This window comes from Myotis brandtii, unplaced genomic scaffold (assembly GCF_000412655.1).
Source record: "Myotis brandtii unplaced genomic scaffold, ASM41265v1 scaffold470, whole genome shotgun sequence".
In the NCBI taxonomy this organism is placed as follows: domain Eukaryota; kingdom Metazoa; phylum Chordata; class Mammalia; order Chiroptera; family Vespertilionidae; genus Myotis; species Myotis brandtii.
In genome coordinates, this window is record NW_005367953.1 from 2,747,344 (window position 1) to 2,767,415 (window position 20,072).

Below are 20,072 nucleotides of genomic sequence, written 5' to 3' on the forward strand. Positions count from 1 at the left end.
CCTAGGTGGAATGTGATGCACACATTTAATTTTACAAGCATCTGAAAATACCAGTGGGCTAAAAGGCCCTGATTAAATTAACACTACACTTTATTAATCTTTTTTTTCCCCAGGGTAGGGTGTTTAGAAAAGTCCTCTTCCTAGAGAAAATCATGGTTGCCTTGAGTTCACATTGGATGGTGCTGGGCCCAGGCCTGCTGGCAGGGAGGAAATTCCGCCACGGAGCTGAGGCCTCATCTCCCTTGAGCCATCCTTCCAGGGGAAGAAATGTACACGTCACTGTCCCGGTCCTGTGTCCCCACTCTGCTCGTTTCCAATCTCCTGTCTCTTAGATATAGCACATGCAAAAGCAACCCCGGTGTGGCAAGCCTTTAAACACAGGGTCACTCCTTTTACCTTTTTTGGGTCAGTTTTCTCGTAGATGGCAGTAGGATTTTGAAACCATTGGCAGAATCGTATGCGTGTGAAACTGCACATGCTGGCTTTGTGAATTCCCCTATCCTTAACAAAGGAAGACTAAGACTTTCCTCACTAATGTCTTCACACCCTGCTGCTTCAGTGAGTTGCTGGCTCTCCCTGAACTCCTGACAGCATCTTTACCACCTCGAACTGGATGGCGCTCAACCCCCAACCCCCGTCCCCACTCCATGAACAAGGTCTTAGAATCCAGAAATCTTAGAAATAGGGTGGAATACTGCTTAATATCACTTTGAATTATAATGATTCAGATAATAACTGTGCATCTAAAACAACTCTATATACTAAAGGGAACAATATAAAAATAACATTCGACCTAAAAATAGCATGCTAGTTTGCTGACTCAACACCAACAAAATAAAGAATTTCCATTTTATTGGTTACGTGGTCTTTAGCTAGAAGACTGCCCGTGGCTGTAGGGAGAATACTTAAATAAAACATACCTACCACTTAAAGAGAATTTTTAATCAGCTACTTCATGAATAGAAAAGCTGCTTACTCATAATCACAAATCAGAATGCTTGAAACCTCACTGCGGTCACGCACACCCATCACGGCGTGCCTCTGACTCCTTATTGGGGTGGCCTGGATGTGACAGCACAGCTCAAAGGGCAAGCATGTCAGAGGCATGGAATTCTCTTCCCTTCTGATGCCACAGTCCCAAGGGCCTTGTTTTAGAAGGCGGTGGCTTGGGAAGCCGCCAACTCCTTCAGGCTGTTCTCCTTAGCGGCTCAGTGTGTCACGGGCGTCTGTTTCCCCAGCTCTGTACTTAATGGGGATGCCAAGGTGTCAGTCAGCACCCACTGGGGATTGTGGGTATATGACTCTCAGACTCCGTCATAATGCTGCAGTTCCTGCTCCTTCTGGGCTGGCAACATACAAAGTGAACTCTGTAAGCAGCTTTTTCTAGATGGTTAACTGGTATGAATACAGAACAAAATCAGGATTTCTTTTAACAAAATGGTTTTAGTTTAATGTACATCCTTAAAACTGATGGTGGATCACTTTTCATAGGAATAAGGCGTTCTCTGGTGACACCGGCCGGGTAAGAAGGATTGAGGGCAGGATTGTGGGAGAGAGGGAGGTGTCGGCATTGAGAACCTGTCACTCAGAACCTGTCCCTCATGGAACCACCATGAAGGGTATAATAATGACACAATACTGACAAATATTGCTACACTGAAAGCAATTACTATCCACAGGGTTAGCTTCCTTCCTGAAAAATGATACAAACCTTAGTGTCTTTTCCAAAGACCTTGGAATAAAAGCAAATCCAGTTTTCTGACACAAAGAGCTTCCCTTGGTATAAAATTTCTTTCTGCAGAGCACAGGTAAAGCCTGAGAAAATACACACGTATTACATCACTTGGAATTTACATGCAGAACGAGAATTCTGTACAGACGCTGGTGACTCAGGGATGGGCAGAGACAACCCACTCCCATGCTCACAACATCTGTCATCCCCTTTCAGTCATCTTCACTGGAGTAAAAGTGTAGAGACGAGGGTTTGTTTTTTTCATTCAAAGTTTTACACATTTTAGCATAAAAATCAAACCAGAAAGGCAGGTCTATCACTGCCAATGAGGTTCAGGAATGGTGTTTCAGGAATCTCCTCTATGTAGGAAGGTGTGTCCCTTTGTGCTAACCTTAGCACTCCTGCCCTCCTTCCCTGGGACTGTCACTAGTGACGCCCTTTGAAATAGATGGTCCAACTGCCGGTACAGCATGTGACCCACGCCTTCCTGCTTGGGGATCATGGCTGAACCAGCATCTCGTCTTAGCACTGTACACGGAGGGGCTGGAATGGAGCCCTGGGCCCTGGTGAACGCCAGCAGCAAGCAGGTGCTTAGCTGGCACGCTGGGCAGGGTGTTTAGGTGTGATCATTGCGCCCTGCACAATGCAGGTGTCAGCACATGTCTGTCCACCCAGATCTGTGTGTCTTTTAGCCTCCTTTAGTGGCCTGTCTTGCTCCAGGCTTGTTATCCTAAATCTCAGAACAATCCAAACACAATGCATTTCAACAGTAGGTATGGAAGGCGAGGACCTCATTCTGGAATCATCTTGGATCGACTCCATATCAAGTAGGGAGACTCACGTTCCCATTCTACTCGTCTTTGAAGAGCCTCGGTGAGAGCTGAATGAAGCTGGCGTTGCGGCTGCCTCGTGACTTTCAGAAACCACCCCTCGGTGATTCAGTCCCCAGCCCTCTTCCTCCCCTAAACCAATGAGCATCTTTTCAACTATGGAGCTTTAACAGCCAACTTACTTTGCCTCAGTGGTTCTTCAGTCGGGACATCAAGAAACAGCTTGTGGAAGTGCAAATTTGCCTTGTACTACAGTGGGAACAAAACAGACATGGCCGCTCTCAGTTTTTTTGTGGAACATCACACATTTTAACTCCAATTTAAATGACACAATACACGTTCCCTCCCTTATTTCAGCATCTTCATGAATTCCATCTCTCTGATCTTACAGTCTCCCACACAACCCTTCAGTGGAAGGCAGGGCACGAAGGGTTCCTCTGCCAACAAGATCAGTGCCCTGCTGGTTGCATGTACAGTATAACCATGATGCAGCGGGTGGTTGGCCTTCCCCAGATGCTGGATAAGGATGTCCCATGTAAGAGATGTGAGGGATGCTAAGGAATCTCACCAGGGCACTAGGGCTACAGGTGAGTAGTCTATTAAAAACTCTGTAGTCACATCGACCTGAGTTCAAGTGTTGGCCACACTTCTTCTTTGGTATGTGATTGTGGTCTAGTCACTTAGCCTCTCTGGGCCTCAGCTTCCTCTTCTGTGCCAGAGGTCAAAAACGACTTGCCGCCCTAACCGGTTTGGCTCAGTGGATAGAGCGTCAGTCTGTGGACTCGGGGAGTCCCAGGTTCGATTCCGGTCAAGGGCATGTGCCTTGGTTGCGGGCACATCCCCAGTAGGGAGTGTGTTTCTCTCTCGTCGATGTTTCTAACTCTCTATCCCTCTCCCTTCCTCTCTGTAAAAAAATCAATAAAATATATTAAAAAAAACAACACAACAACAACAAAAAAACGACTTGCCTCCATGGGATGCCCTAAGGCTCAAATGGGACAAAACGGCTAAGGACCTACTACCTGGGATTGTCACTAACACTGTTACTGTGAAGGCGGTTCCTTAGCCAGTGTCCCAGGGAGATGACCGTCAAGACCGGTAGGGTTTCTGTCAAGGGAGGTAGAAGGCCCAAGAGTCTGAAATGTTGAAAACCTCTTCATTTTCAAGGCATCTATTTCTACAACTCTGACAACAATGTACAGACCAAATTTCACACTTGGCAAAATGCTTTCACAAATCACCCCAGGATCGCCATTGCCTGGGTCAGGACACTGTGCCTCAGAGACACCGGTTACCTGGAACCACAGCTCTCAGAGGCAGAGCTGGGTCCTCCTTCCAAGCACCCCTCTGCCTGACAGATGCTTTCGATGGAAAACTCTTAGGAGCAAAACAGATCCTTGATGTCCTATTACCAAACCAGGTGTGATCCCAATGGCGAAAGTGGCCCTAGTACTGCTGTCAAGAAGAGCTTCAGACAGGCCGTGCAGATGACGGACGGCCCCAAGTTACTATTTTATAGATAAACACCTCATATAGTTGGTTACCTCACGCCGCCTCCTAGGAGTACCTCTGCTTCCAGGAAGTTACCAGGTGTGCAAGGGGGCTTTACTGAGATTGTTTTAGTGGTTACAGTGAGCACCACTTGATTTAAAAATATCCCAGGCCATGGACTCTTCAAACATATCATTGTTATAAGAGGTTTTAAAAAAAGGGTAGTGGGACTGATAGAAATGAAAAGCAATACCTGGCTCTTGAGTGGATGTTTGAGAGGGGAAACAGAAAAGCCTTTATAAAAGGTGTTCACTACTGGGATGATTGTGGACATTTGAAAAAAGTGGATTTCACATTAATAATATATTTTCTGCACTTACTATTTAGTTAAATTTCTTGGGTGTGCCAACAGTGTTTTGTAATAGTTCTTAGGAGACACATATTCAAGTATTTAGGGATGAATTATCAAAAAACCCCACTGTTGGCCCAGTAAGTCCGTCACACGCTACGGCGCAGAACTGGGCCTCGATGCCTTGATGCCTCGATGTACTAGTATTTTAGAGCAGAAGCAAGTAATGCCCCTGTCCGCACGTCTTCCTCTGTGTGCAGCTGGGTGGCCTCTGTCCCCATACTCCTTCATTTCAATGCAAGGATGTCACACCTCTCCCAGTCTTGGCCAATTATGAGACAAGCATGGGACTCGGTGCCGATCCCTGCTGGGGGTGCCTGTGGGCACCTGTCAGAGTTAGGGGCACAGTCTGGGGCTCAGTCCCACTCAATACATGTTGAAAGGTCAGCTGTAAATTATGATCGTGATGAAAAATCGATGGAAGGATCTGTGGTCCGCCCTTTCTCCTAGATCCTCTACAACCAATGCCCATGTAGTCCTGCCCAGCGGGAAGCTGCCTGCGTGGGCTCCTTCTTCCCATTGGCGACACGCTCTGTCGCCCTGGATATAACACATGTCCCACGCCCGCGTACCTGGCTGGAAGACGAAGACTTTTTCCTCTCAATCTTAGAGTCATTTTTGCTTTCTGTTTTGCAGTCGTTCTTATCACTCACTAAAGAGACACCATCGAAACTGGATTTTGACCTGAGGAAAGAAAACCCAGGGAGACTATAGGATGAATTTTTTATGCTGCTCATTCATCTCATTGTAATACATCTTGATTATTATCCCATCTCATAAGAAGAACTGTCGCTCGCCTTGCCCTTCTGGATGTCAGCAACCACGTGTCACCCTCTCAGGGGTTTACAGAGCCGATGCTCTAGGGCTGGGATGGCTTCAGCAGATTGGAATCTCAGACTGAAGACATGGCCATTTGTAGAAGAGAAATATAACCATCCAGTTGCGAAAATAATTATATCACCTCAAAAGTATTTTAATCAGTATAAAGAGTATGGGAGGCAGATCATTAAACAAAATTGCAGCTATAGTTCAATCAAAAACATTTTTATGTCAGAAATCTATTAATATTTAACAGGTGTTCATTAAGTGGAGCATTGTGTGAAATGCCTGGGACACACAAGACAGTCTTTATCCTTAAGGAGCCTGTGCACAATCAAACATCTCTCTAAGTCCTCATCACAAGAAAAAAATGTGTAGCTATGCATGATGAGGACAGATATCACCTAGACTTACTGCGGCGAGCATTTCACAATGTTTACAAATATTGAATCATGTGGTACACCCGAAACTAATATAATGTTATATGTCAATTATACCTCAATAGAAAATGAAAATAGATGAAAAACAAAACTTCTTAGAAGGGCAGTACACGATTTAGCACCAAAACAATAATATCACAGACGTTAGGAAGAGGTAGAGAGACAATTAGTCTAGCAGGAAGAAAGAGAAGAGGAGACCAATAGAACAATGTGTGTTTAATGCATGGGGCCTAGTAGGATGAGCAGGATTTGGGTGTGAGGAAAAGAGACAAAACATCCCAGAGTGGGAAAACAGTCGGAGTGAAATCAGGATACAAAAGAACAACATGTTTGGAAGTCAAGTCCAGGGTTCCTTCCTAAGGCAGTTCTAGTCAAGGCTCTCCATTCAGTAGACGTGTGACTGCACATGGCCTCAGCCCACAGCTCAACACAGTCATCTCAGAGTGGGTGCATGTGTGATTTTTAGAGGTTTGTGTATATATACACATATGAACAAGTTTTATGATATGATTATGCAGATTTTTTTTGTTTATTGGGGGAAAATGGCCCATGACATCCATGATTTCACAATACGATTCCTTGGAATGAGGCACAGCTAAAATTTTTGGTTCAAAGCTGATATAAGGAGAATTTTAAGCAATCTGAGTGGCATATGGGTGTGGCTGAGGGACAGAAATGCCTGAAGTCAGAGGGACATTAGGCTCTGGCTTTCTCAGCTGTGTAAAGGCGGACTATGTGATGTCCCAGACCCCTGCCAGACTCTGAATCTGTGATGCTCAAACCACAGGTGAGATACCTCTCAGCTATTCAAGGGACATTGATTGGGATTCAGGTACTGGCCACGGAGCCTATTCACAGATAGAAATTTCTTTAGAATTCTAGGGATTACCTAAAAAAATTATGAGTAATCATTTGTACTGTACTTGAAAATAAAATGATTTTTTTTTCAAATGCCAAATTACCTATTACTTATACTATCCACTAATTTGAACCTACCAGTTCTGCTGATCCAAATGAACAAATAGTAATGGAGTGGTCAAGGCAGTATCAGACCTTCTGAAGAACCATGGACGGGAAGCACAGGTGACAAGCTGAGCCCTTGACAGCGTCAAGAGGAAGAGCAGAAGGGGCCTGTCTGCACACAGAGCGCCCATCTCTGGCGGTGGGGGAGGGGTGCATATTTACACAGCATGGCTTTGGTCTCCTCAACCCTGTTATTCTCACTTCCCGCAAGTGACTATGAGCAGGAGCAGTGCAAAATGAAACTGCGGGGCCCCTGATGCAAAAACCAAGAATTTCCAGACAGCGAGAGCCGAGCCTGAAACCAAGCAGTGGGATGGCGGCACCTCCGGGGAGCACACGCCCTGTGCAGCTGAGCAAGCACGCCCTGGCCAGGAGAATGGATCTCATCAGAAGCCTGGGGAGGTTGGAGTTAAACCAGCGGTGCTTTAAAGGAGCATGCTGCAGCCAGTCCACATGGTGAGAGACACAAGAAACAACATGCTCATCTGGCGAGTGACACAGGATGCGCCGACAGGAAACGGCTACAGCAAACAGGGGTAAAGTGAGAGGTGAGGTCAGGCTTGCAGCACAGCTGGCGAAAGGGCTGGCAGTGACAGGCGAATCTGGGGGAGAGCGAAGACTTACACGTGGTCCTGCATGAAGTATGGAGGTGGAGAGAAGGGGTGGGCTGGGCAGCCAGGAGGAAAGGGAAAGCAGGAGTTACTCACTCGTCCTCTAGCAGGGGCCAAAGGACGCAGAAGGTAGCCGTTCTGACGGGTCTAACAGCAGGAGGAGGGCGGTCACTCCGCAACTCCTACAGATCCAGGGCCACCTCACTCGGACTTGACCACTGGTTTAACCTTCTCTTTTCAGGGCAAAATGCCACTCTTTCGTTCCTACTTCTTCCTCTCATGGGAAGGACAGCACATACTGGTGCCTCGGGGAGGGATGGGGACCGCAGCTCCACATCTCAAAACTGCCAGTCCCCCCACAGCCCCACCACCAAACCGTGGTCCCAGCCTGTACAGCCGGCCTGGGGACCCCCGGTGGGGTTCTCTCCACTCTTTTTCGTGGCTGCCAGGAGAGTGAGACAGCAGGTGTGCACACCCAGAGGCGAAGCAGACACTCCAGCCTGGGCAGGCCTTCCCAGGTGCTTTATAAACCTAGTCCGGAAAGAGGGCCACCCGGCTTCATCAGTTAGCAAAGCCAGTGCTCTCAGGAAAGGCCAGACACTCCGCAGCAGGCTGGGCGGAAAGGAGAAAAGTGCTTCTTTCAGAAGGACATGAGCAAGGAAGACAAGCGCCAGGTGCCGGGATCTCAAGGAAAAACACCCGCTTCTTTCTCGGGGTGTTGTTGGCCTACAGACAACCCTCTTGCACTCTTTTAACCACCACCATAGAGCTGGAATCGCCAGCTCCTCCCAGCAGCAAGAAGAACCAAGTGGGCGTGAGGACTCACCGCAGGCAGACGACTCTCTTCGGGTCTGGGGACTCGGCCTCGCTGGATGGGGTGGGAGACTGGGCTGTGGGCGACCTGCAGACCTTCTTTTTCTCCTCCACACCATTCTCAGCCTCTGAGCTGCAGAAGAGAGAAAATCGCTTCACCTTAGACATCCAGCGCGGGGGTGGACGGGAAAAAATGGTGAAGTCACCTCGCCTTCTGGAGCGTGGAATGCTCCTCCGTCCCCACCAACAGGCTGAGGTCAACTGGGGCGGCTGTGCCCTTTCCAAACCTCCATTGCAACCCCGCTCGGCGGGCTTCAGCAGGTAAACAGCGGACTCTGTGAGGACTTGCTGCCTCCCAGGTCTGTGCCGGGCCCTGCTCTGCCCTGCCTCGCCGCGCGCAGAGTGCAGATCACCTGGAGGCTGGGAGGGCCCCTGCGCACAGGCACTCCCAGCCCTCAGCCAGGTGCGCGCCTGCCTTCCGGGAAACCCCGCGGCCCTTTGTTTGCCTGGCTTGTGTCACTTAATCACCTTCTGTTGTAGTTGTCCGGGCCCCACTTTGGGCTGTTGTTATTTAAGCAAGCACCTCTTAGGCAAGTGGCAGTCTCTCACCTGTCTGCACAACCACCCACCCCGGCCAGGCGGGATTATTTCCCCATGTGACAGATGTGTAATCTGAGGCTCTCAGATAGTAACTATCTTACCCAAGTTTGCAGAACTAGCATTTGTCTGAGTTGGGATTCAAACTCAGGTCTGTCCATCTGATAGGTCTTGGTGTACATGTGTGTTCTCTCTCTGTCTCTGTCTGTCTGTCTCCCTCCCATGCATCCACTCCCCCACCCCCTCAACCACCTATCTATCCATCTAGCCCCCTTATTAGCTCTTCAGTGCAAGAACTCCAGGTGGGCTGGGAATCTGACTGATTTTTATCCTGACCCAGAGTCTGGGACACTGGTGGTATATAATCCCATCAATAGGCTTTTGGAAGACTAGGTTTGACCTTGGTGAAGAGGGAAGAGAGAGGAAAGTCAGTCAAGAGGGTCTGCACACCGAATCACTGAGGATGGAGGTGGATTAGTGTGCTGGACACGGAGGTGGCCCCTCCACCTCAGGAACAGAAGACACCACTCCTAGCGTGGGAAGAGGAGAGGCAGGAACCAGGGGAGGGAGAATACAGGTGTTGTTCATGGGTCAGACCTTCCTGGGTGTCAGCCTGCACAGCAAAGAACTCACAGAACACACTTACTGAGAATGTGAGAACCCCATGGTGGCTGAGCGAGGAGGGAAGGCTTATTAACATCGCATTGCTATGACAGTTTAGCTCATTTTAATCCTAACTTAGCACCCCTTCGGTATCTTCACCTGCCAGTGAACATGCAGGCAGGAAGTGTTACTGGTTAGGTTAAGCTTTGTGGTTGCTGATTTACCACATTTTACCGCTCGTGAAAATTCCATTGTGGTGTCAAAATCAAGGCCAAGTATCTCTGACAAGGGATCCATGAATAATCCCCACAGATGGCTGGTGCTCCCATTTGGTAGTTAGGATTTCTCTTTTCCTAAACAGATACCTATTCAGGGACAAAGGCCCAGCCCTCAACTTCTTCAGTCCTTCTCAAAGCACTTAGAACTCTTATAAAGGGCCTCAGTCCATAACCGAACTGCATCATGTGACAGAAGGGATGTGGAGAGCCTTGAAATAGTAATAGGAAAACACTGCTTTGGTTTCAAAGAGAGGACTTTACCTAAATTTAGCATCAAGTTTAAAAGCATTTTAGAACTGCTAAGGGGCCTTCAAGCCTATCTCTGCCTTTCCCCTCTCCCCCCAAGGCACACACAGCACCCTTCCTTCAGCAGCATCAGGCAGAAACCCACACGAGAGTCCCTCCTGAAGTAGGGCGACCAGTGTGCGTGGAACTTCAACAATCCATCTCAGCTGTTATTCAAATATTTACTGCATTTCAGGCCGGGCCAGATTAAGACTCAGAGGCAGAGCCACCGTGGTCCCGGGCAGTACCTGTGTGTCCTTAGCAAGAGCCACCTCACCCCCACAATAACGAGGGGCCTCTCTGTTTGGATGGAGCCCCCCTGGTACACAGCCTGGCAGAGATAAGGTGCCCCTTGCTTAGCCCAGCACCAAGGTGCTAGGAAGCAAAGCTGGCTGTGTTCCCGCCTCTCCCGGCCCCAGCTGGGCAGCACCTGTGTGCGGGGCAGGGCGCTGAGTGCTTCGCCCTGTGGTGGTCCTGGTTCAGGGCCCGGCTCAGCACTGAGAAGGTGCGGTGCACACCTGTCAACCCACCAAGCCGTGCCTCTGAAGGACAGAACACACAGGTCTGCTCAAGTTAACCAGCTTCTTTCTAGGTAGTGTCCACCCCACTTTTCCTTACACTTGCACTTGGCCTCCAGTGCTGGGTCTGTCCTTGAGGCCCTGGGGTGGTGCGCACTGGCTCCACAGAGCCGTCTAACCCAGTGGTCTCGGCTCCGCTGCTGCCGGCTTGATCACTCACCAGGCCCCGAATTAACCAGTGCCTTGTTCTGTTAACTTCTTCCTCTCAAACGGCTTAGCCAACTGCTAGGCTAAATAAACTCCTTAAAAGCAGGGAACTTCTGTCCTCCTCCTCCCCCTCCGTCCCCCCCACTGCACTTAGCTCAGCATTTTGCTCATGGTGGTCATTTATGTGTGTTGACCGACGTGGGATTCATTCTGTAGCATCTCAAAGAGTCAGTGAAGTTCATCTAGGGACCAATTCAATTTTAGTTTTTGTTTGTTTGTTTGTTTTACTTAAAGATGCTACGGGAACTGAAGCAAGCTAATTCCTACCAACAGGAGAGATTATTCCGCAAACCCGCCCCCGACCCTCAGAGGCCTGTCAGCAGCAGATGAAACTATGCAGAAGTCAAACAGTGGAGACTCCTGTCTGAGGAGCAGAGTGTGGGAGGGGGCGGAGTGCTTCCTCACCGCGTCTCAGTAACTAAGTTACTGTCAGGGAAGCGGGCGGTGGAGATGAAATAACACGTCTCATTTAAATCATGAAAATAAAGGAATCAGTTTTGCTTTAAAAAAAAAAAATAAAACAAAGCAAGGCCCTTTCAGGGACACTAACTAAAGAGTTAACACACAAAGTAAGGCCCTTTCAGGGACACTAACTAAAGAGTTAACACAGCTAAGCTTAAAAAAAAAAAAAAAAAGACAGTCCTCCTCTTTCAACAATGTTTTTGGACAAGTCCCTGCTGACAGGGCAGGATGCTTGGAGCGGGACAAGCGGGAGAGAGGAGTGAGTGACAGCTACAAGGAGCCGCGGAGCAGCTGATGCTGGAGCACAGGGCCCACCTTCCCCTGGGCCAGGGCGGTTCTTTCCTCTCCCACCTCCAACCCATTCAAGCATCCATAGGGGCCCTGAAAGCTTTTCAGTAGGAATTTCAGAGCTGTGAGACAGCCATGCTCACACCAACCGAGCCTGACGCTCCTATCAGGGGACCGCGTTTGTGTTCCCCACTGGGAAGTGCTTGCTCCACTGAGACGCTGCCCCCCACTGTCACACAACCTGTAAATACACAACAGGTCAGACAGCGCCTATCAGCCCAACGCCTGTCCATTCCCAGGCCTCACGGATCGGATGAGAACGTGATTTGGATTTCACGAAGATTCAGAATTAGAATTCTTATATGGGTCCACTCTCATTCCTCCCAGAGAGAGACTCTGTTCTCCGGACACATTAACCTCCTGCCGCCCCTCCTGCCGAGAACACGTTGTATCCAGGCATCATCACATGCACGTCAGATAAGCAGCTACTGGGCTCAGCAATGACTAAGCTGCATCGCAGGAACCTGAAAACAAGGGCCTGCCTGAGGCTCAGCCGGGGGGCTGTGCTCCTTTCTAATTACAGCGGCAAACACCCGTGTGTGAGTCTACTACCTTCACGTTAAGTTAGTCTAGGCTGGGGCATAAAACATGTCACTAAACTCCCTTAGGATAGGACAGGTGATGGTAGTTTTACATCCATTATCATTTTAAAATCCCTGATCACCATTTCCCGAGACTACAGTCTTGACCAACAAAGGTTTAGAAGTGACTTGAAGGTGGGATATGTTCTCGCACAGGACCTCGCTGGGATAAGCTCGTCGCCCGGGGACTGCTGAGTCAGGCCAGGTCTGCAACAGGCCACTGTGGCCGTAACCCTGCACTGATAACGGGGCTGCACGTGGACGTGGACGGGCCAAGGCCTGGGGCCGGGCAGACCCTGGGTTTCGGGTGCTGCCTGCTGAGTGGCTCCACGGCAGGCAGGCCAGGGCGGCAACACTTGGGAAGCAAGGAGACGGGCTCCAGGGGCAGAGGAAGGTGCCGGGGACCACGGGGCAGCAGCCCCAGTGCAGAGACATCAGTCACACAGACCGAAAAAGGGAAGCAGAACGGGGTGCGTCAGGTTCGGGGGTGTGATGGAGACCAGGGCCTCCCCAACCCCTCAGCCTCCCCACCTGCAAAGTAAACTCAGAATCTCCCAACTCGATTTTTAAGGCAGGAAGAAGGGCCTTTCACTCATTATTCTGATACAATATACATTTTCCTTCGTTATCTACCTACACATTTATTTCTGAATAGGTGCTAGAGGCACAAGTCCACCACTCAAAAGTTACAAATGGAAACAAATCTCCCTTCTACCCGTGTCTCATGGGGCCCCCGTTTCTCTCCAGGGGTACCTACTGCCGTCCCAGCCCCTGTGTGTCCTTCTGGGAGTCTGTGTGCATGAGCGTGTGTACTTTTAAGCTCAAATGAGAGCCTGCTATTCTCTACCTGTTTGTTTTGTGTTTAATTTACTGTGTCTCGGTGCTTTTCCTGACACCACACACAGTTTCCTCATTCTTCTTAACGACTGCACAGAGTTCACTGTAATGCGTGGATCATAATCTAACCAGTTCCTTATTGATGGGCATTTAGGTGGGTTTCAGTCTTGCTACAAATATAAACACCACCACAACAAACGTCCTGTATGTTTATCATGTGTGTGAAACTTTCCATAGGACAATTTCCTGGAAATGGGACTGTGTCAAAATGTACGTAATTGTTTGAGCCAGTCAGAGAAAGACAAACACCATATCACCTTACCTCCTGTGGAATCTAGTAAACAAAACAAACTGACTAACAAAATAGAAACAGAGGCACGGATACACGGGACTCACTGACAGCTGCCAGAGGGGAGGGGGATGGGGGGACTGGATGAAAGAAGATGACGGGATTAGCCAAAGAGCAAATATGCATAGCCCATGGACACAGACAACAGTGTGTTGATGGCCAGAGGGAAGGGGCGTCAGGGGCTGGGTGGGAGTGGGCAAAGGAGGGGAAAATGAGGGACATCTGTAACAGTGTCAACAATAAAAATAAAGTTAAATAAATCAAGAAGTACATACTTTTAAAATTTTATAGTCATCACTAAGTTGTCCCCTGTAGAGGGTTTGTGACCCATCTAAATGTTCTCCCAGAGAGAGACTCTGTATAACAGTGATTATACATTCTTACTAACAAGGTGCTAAACTTTTAAAAAAATCCCGTTATAGTTTTGACATTTGCATTTCTCTCCTTATGAATAAGACTGAGTGTACTATTTTTATATGTTCAAGATTTTAAAAAATTTTCAGTTTTGTAAATTAGCCTCTGTATACATTTTGCCAATTTTTCTAGTGGGCTGTTGATGAAAACATTTAGGGAAAACAATTCTTATCATAACTGCAATATTCTTGGCAATATTCTAGAATTGACTTTTTAAAAGAATAATTTTAGCATTTAGAAGAAGTTAAGCAGATATTAGGGGTCAGTATAATGTTAAAATAAAATGTTAATGACAAATTAACTTTTGTTTTCCTTGATAGGTGTATGGCAGATAGAAAAAAAAGGAATACCAAAACACTGTATTCTTTAGCAAAACCTATAGTGGAGCAGGACAGGACAGGCTTCCAGTTTGAGAAGGAGATCAGGAACACAATGTCTACCCCTCCTGTCTGAGTATTTGGGACAGGCTTCCAGTTTGAGAAGGAGGTCAGGAACACAATGTCTACCCCTCCTGTCTGAGTATTTATAAAAGAAGTAATAATCCTCCTGCTACAACATTGGCGGGGAACTGTAAACAGAAGAGTGAAACTTCTGGGAAATGGAAAGTAGAAAGTAAAGTCCAATTTAACTCTTGCAGCAAAGTAGAGGAAGCTGTAGTTGAGAACAGGGGCACCCCGGACAGGGAAAAGTGATGTGTCTGTCAGATTCCAGGAGGGGCTACAGGAGGAGGATGCTATAAATTGATGAAACAGCTGATCACCTTGAAGGTGTTTGGTGAGAAATCTCTGACTCCCTCACCCACTCTTGCCAGTCAGGTACTTAGCCCCTGGGGGGAAAATATCAGAAGGGCTGTCTGTCCATTAAAAACGCAACTTAGGTGCAGAAAACCAGGGTACCTGGTATAGAGGGTGGAGCCCCAGAGTAAATCCTTCTCATCCTTGTTTTGAATGAGGGCGTCTCCAGGCGAAGTGCCAGCTCCCTACCCATGTTTCTCCAAGCCTGCTCTAGTCCCTCATTTATTCTAACTATGAAATGACAACAAAGCATTGCCAGATATTCGAAGAAACTCTGAAGTCTTAAAAGACCAAGATAAATCAACAAGAAGGTAAAATTCTTAGGAAACTGACTTGAGAGAACAGGAGAAAACTCAATACAAGAAAAACACCACCAAGCCTTTGAATTAATATCTTCAGAGAAAGCGGGCAGGGCCCATACATCAGATTACAATGTTGTGGAAAAGGAAACCTTCCTTAACCCCTCAATTCTCTGAGTCCAAAGCCTAATAGTCCATGCGGCACTTTGTGACGTCCCTGTCCGCCCATCCTGATCCCTCTGATCCCCCTCTTTCCCGCCACTCCCCACGAGAAAAACCCGGACACTGGCTGTTCCCTCTGCCTGGAATGCTCTACCCCCGCTCCCCCCTCCCCCTTACAATCACGTGGCCCTCTCCCTCCTCTCTTCTCAATCAGACCTATATATTTAACCAAAGGTTTGGAAGATAGCATCAAGATACAGAAATACAAAAAGAGAAAAAGTGAGGGCGAACAAGAAGACGTGTTTAAGCCAGCCATTTCCATATCAAATGAATAGAAATTTTCAATAGAAAAAAAAGGAGACGGTATTATTGAAGAAAAAATATGAGCCAGAAAAGAGTGAAAGAAAGGCAGAGGTTACTAAAATCCTAGAAAGTCTGGAGTCAAATTGATTTAACAAGAGATGTAGGTTGATGTATTTTTCTAAGACATAAACGAATGAAAATGGGAAAGAGTGGTATGCCTATTTAAAACTGGGAGTGGGAAGAGGGAGGCAGGGAGCTAGCGTGAGTTGAATCTTATGTTCCATCAAAACAGGAAGTTGGGAGATAAGGTTTAAAATTAGTAAGAAAGAGCAGGATGCATATATTTTTATAGATAATAAAATAACCACTACACCTAAAATCAGGTAGTTAAAACAAAGCTACTGGAAAGGGGACTGAATTCATTATAAACTTTAACGTACTTATCAGGTAGTTAAACAAAGCTACTGGGAGCCAGATGGAGAATGGGAAAGGGGACTGAATTCATTATAAACTTTAACGTACTATATTGTTTTGATAAACATTTATAAAAGATATTTATTAATATACTCATAGAGAAGATGTAAAATTCAGAGTAGATCCAAAAAACAGGTGGAATTACTATCTTCGAATGTTTGAGTTCCTACCACATGTAGATAAATGCCAGATGCTGTGCTCTCAAGTGACTTTGCCCCTGTTATTGGTTTATTGCATAAATAAAGCACAATATAGGTGGTAAGGAGCATCTCCCATAAAGAGTCTTGGGAATTCAGAAATCTCTTCTATTTGTAAAGAGCAGAAACAGGGAAGTTTTGTGGAGGAAACAAGCATGAGCTTGTGTGGAGGTGGGTCAAGATGTCTTTAAAAAAGATTGTAACTGTATTTCTACTGAGATACAGACGAGTACATTACATTTCTATTTGCATACAATAATAATAAAAAAAACAACAACAAAAAAACAGTTCCTGTGGATGGAAAAATCAAAACCTTCCATTATAAAGAAAAAACTATGAGCAGGAAACTTTTTTTCATTAGTCATCTGTGCCACCTCTCTACCCAAAGAAACACTGTATTTGTGCAAAGCTTCTTGTGAAGGATTGACATTGAGCTGGGGGCATACGATGTGCACGTGTGGAGATACCAAAAGGGCACGAAAAATACAAGGAAACGCAGAAGTAAAGCACGCAGACAAGGAAGAGCCACACGCACAAGGAAATCTAGCACTTTGGTTTCATCGGGAGTCCAGGGAGCAGAAAGCAGCAGAAATTAGGTTCTTGTGAAGTTTGATTCCTAAAGAGAGAGGGCTGTTTTCATACTTCACTTGGTTCACAGTAGGGATTAATAGAAGAATTTTAAACAGAAGGAATGGAATAATGGGATATTAAGTGCCCACACATACATCACGGGGGTGGAGGGGAGGGCCTGGATGAGATGGGTGCTTCTTCGAATCTGTGTACAAAAACAGCAGGGGTTGGGGGAAAGAGGCTGGAGGCAGATAAGGGGGACCGATTTGATGGCAAGAAGCAGAGACTGCACTGGAGAGATGACCCAGAGATACCACCAGCCGGAGTACAGAGAGCAAGCAATGGAGAGGAACATCCAAGATAACCCCAAGGTTATCTGGGGGATGGAGAAGGCAGCCTTGCCATGAACAGTTACAGGGAATACAAGAGGAGACGTGGGAGGGAGTTTGCTGATCTAGTTTCAGTATAATAGACTTACATTGTTAGCAGGTGGTAAACTGTATCAAAAACCAAAAGAGCCCAAAAGAACAACAAAAAGAATATCTGATTTTGCAGGGGCAGGGGTCTGCCGGTTGGATACTATTTCTGTTGAGGCCCAAGCATATGGCCATGGCAAAGAGCAATACCTAAAGCTCAGCTGAACACCAGGGCTGGGCGAATGGCTTAGACCAGGCCACCAACCGGCCCGCCGCACCTCTTTAACCTGGTCCCACAGAGCCCCCACTGTGCTCATGCGAGTGGACAAGTCACTGCTCCATGGACAAGCACGTGATTCATTCCCACCCTACATCTATTCCCGATTCTGTTTTCCTAAGTCATTGCTTTTCTTTCAAAGCCTAAGGCAACTCAACCCCGCAAAGTGTTTAAATGTCAGGATTCTGATTCTGAGAGGATAGAAACCCAACTCAAACGAGCTTATGTTAAAAACACACACACACACCCCACACGGCTTTGTTGCTGGCATAAGATGAAGTCAGCAGAGAGGACAGCTGCGGACGTTCCCCTGTGACCTCTGGAACACACAGCAGTGACCTCCAGGGTCTCCCTCTGCAAGTCTCTGGGACATCAATGCCCGATTCATCCTCCTGAGACACTGCCTCCATTATGTCAGGCCACTGGTCCAGAACCAACAATGGCTGTCCATTGAGCATCACGTTAAGGCATCTGGAGATGAGCCAAGGCCCTCCAGAGTTTTCAGTCTCCCTCTACTTTTCAGAAGGAATTCTCCATGCCAGCTATGTTGGTCTTCTCACCACGGCCTCGCTTACACCATGCGCCACCTTGCACACTGGCTCTTGTTCTGGCCTGCAATATCCTCTCTGATCCTTCCTAACTGCCCACCACTATCCACTGTTCCATGCCAGGTTATATACCCTTCTGATACTGGCCCCAGTGTCTGGACGTAAGAAATTGTGCAATTACTTCTTGTGGATCAGACAACTTTGAGTGTATTTGCAGTACAGGACAACACTCAGCATTGAATATTGGGCTTGGGTATGTATTTTGTCTATGTGGTGAACGCCTTCCCAAGATTTACCGGAAGAGGGCCATGTTGAAGGTGGGAGAGGGGAGAATAAGGCCATCTTTTCACTGAATCACCGCGTTGCAAATTTAGTTCTCAAACTGATGATTAGTTAGATGAGCAATAATTTAAAACCATATGGAAACTTGATCATACTGTCTCCACTGTTGGAAGAAACAATTGTAAGCAAAATCATAATCAAACCAAAACACTTCTCAGCAGTGGTATTTTGAGACCAAGCATCATTAGGAAACAATAAAAGAAAATGCATCAAGGAGGTGGTCACTGGCTTTTCCAATTCCCAGAGAAGGTAGATTGATGCTCTGATGTGAGTGCCTTTTTGTTATTTACAGCCTCATCACACACACATTATTGGGAATGTTGTAGTGCTCACTGCTAACAACATTTCTAAAATATATATATTTAATATGTCTTTCAAACCAGAATATAATTTTCTCAGGGGCAGGGACTTTAAGTATTATTTTTTTATATTTCTATCTTCACTCCTTTTCTCCTTCTTCTTTTACTTTCACTCCTTTTTCAAGGTGGTTCTTCAAGCCCTAACCGGTGTGGCTCAGTGGATAGAGCGTCGGCCTGCGGACTGAAGGGTCCCGGGTTCGATTCCAGTCAAGGGCATGTACCTGGGTTGCGTGCACATTCCCAGTAGGAGGTGTGCAGGAGGCAGCTGATCGATGTTTCTCTCTCATCGATGTTTCTAACTCTCTATCCCTCTCCCTTCCTCTCTGTAAAAAATCAATAAAATATATTTTTTAAAAAAGTGGTTCTTCAAAACAGCTTCCAAATCAGCAATTGCTGAATGTCAAAATAAGTCACTTTTATATTCCTAAGATATATTAGAGGACATCTATTTAATTGAGGCATTTGGCCTGAAGGATGTGTTTGGGGAAAAACTAGATTTAAAAAGTAGAATGAAAAAGTTACCAAAACAGAAAGACAGGAGAGAAAAAGGACAGGGCATGGAATCCAGAATAAGCCCCAAATAAGCCCAGCCTGCAAGGCTCAATGATTGAGCATCAACCAATCATCCAGGAGGTCACGGTTCGATTCCCAGTCAAGGCACATGCTTGGATTGCGGGCTTGATCCCCACTGTGGGGTGGCAGCCGATCAATGGCTCTCATCATTGATGTTTCCCTCTCTCTCTCTTTTCCTCTCTGAAATCAATAAAAATATATTTTAAAAAAACCCAGAATAAAAAAAAGTTAATGCCTCCATTTGGATTTTTCAGAACTAAGTGGGGGCTCACGTTGGAGCCCCACTTTAAAGGAACAGAGGACCAAGGATCATACAACATTGGGAGGACAAGGACTTCAGGCAAAAGTAATAAAAAGGCTCAGTGTATAAGGAAGGAGAAAGGAAAGAACAAGTAACTCGTCTATCGGGAATGCCCAAGAGAAGAGGTGTAAGAGGTACAAAAACCTGAGAGGCGAGCAGTATATGAGGATGGAGGGATAAGGGCGCAGCGGAGCAGAGCGGTTCCAAATAATCAGGGAAAACCAGGGCCCCGCCATGGTCTCCTGGGAGGAGGCACAGATGAATGAGGATGACACACCTGAGACAATTACTGTGTATCTTCTGGTAGCTGGGTGCTGGAAGAGAGCGATGTCACAGAGACCCGAGTGAGAGGTACTTGTCCAGGAAGGAGCAGGAAGGAGGACCAGATGGCAAGTGAGAAAGGGAGGAGGCTGAGACGCCCCAGAGGAGGCATCACTAGTAAACGTGATGGGCAGCAAACGTCATGGGCAGAATGTTCTTTTATGTTAACACATCTCTTCTTGCGTTAAATTTCATTTCTCGTTACCATACCTATGACAACTTTTATTTGGAGAGGGAGGGAGGGAGGGAGGGAGGGAGCGAGGGAGGGAGGGAGAGAGAATGAATGTATCATGCCAGAAATACATGTATTTAGCCAGAAGAGAATATTTTACCTATGAATAGCACAGTAACATTTAAGGCTTAAAAAAAACACGCACGCACACACACACACACACACACACACACACACACACACACACACACACTAAA

At 46.9% G+C, this 20,072-nt stretch overlaps 1 protein-coding gene across 4 annotated transcripts in view; it reads right to left on the reverse strand.

Moving 5' to 3' along the window:
* GRAMD3 (GRAM domain containing 3) overlaps window positions 1-20,072 on the reverse strand; it is a 140,492-nt gene that overhangs the window by 19,603 nt on the left and 100,817 nt on the right. For 3 of the 4 annotated variants that reach the window (XM_014547318.1, XM_014547320.1, XM_005875844.2), the window contains exons 2-5: window positions 8,182-8,301; window positions 5,035-5,146; window positions 2,745-2,811; window positions 1,712-1,815 (exon numbers count right to left, since the gene is read on the reverse strand). In XM_014547318.1, coding sequence (XP_014402804.1) covers window positions 1,712-1,815; window positions 2,745-2,811; window positions 5,035-5,146; window positions 8,182-8,301 — 403 coding nt within the window. Of the gene's footprint in view, window positions 1-1,711; window positions 1,816-2,744; window positions 2,812-5,034; window positions 5,147-6,717; window positions 7,255-8,181; window positions 8,302-20,072 lie in introns of those variants that run through there. The other variant, XM_014547319.1, reaches the window with a different exon arrangement.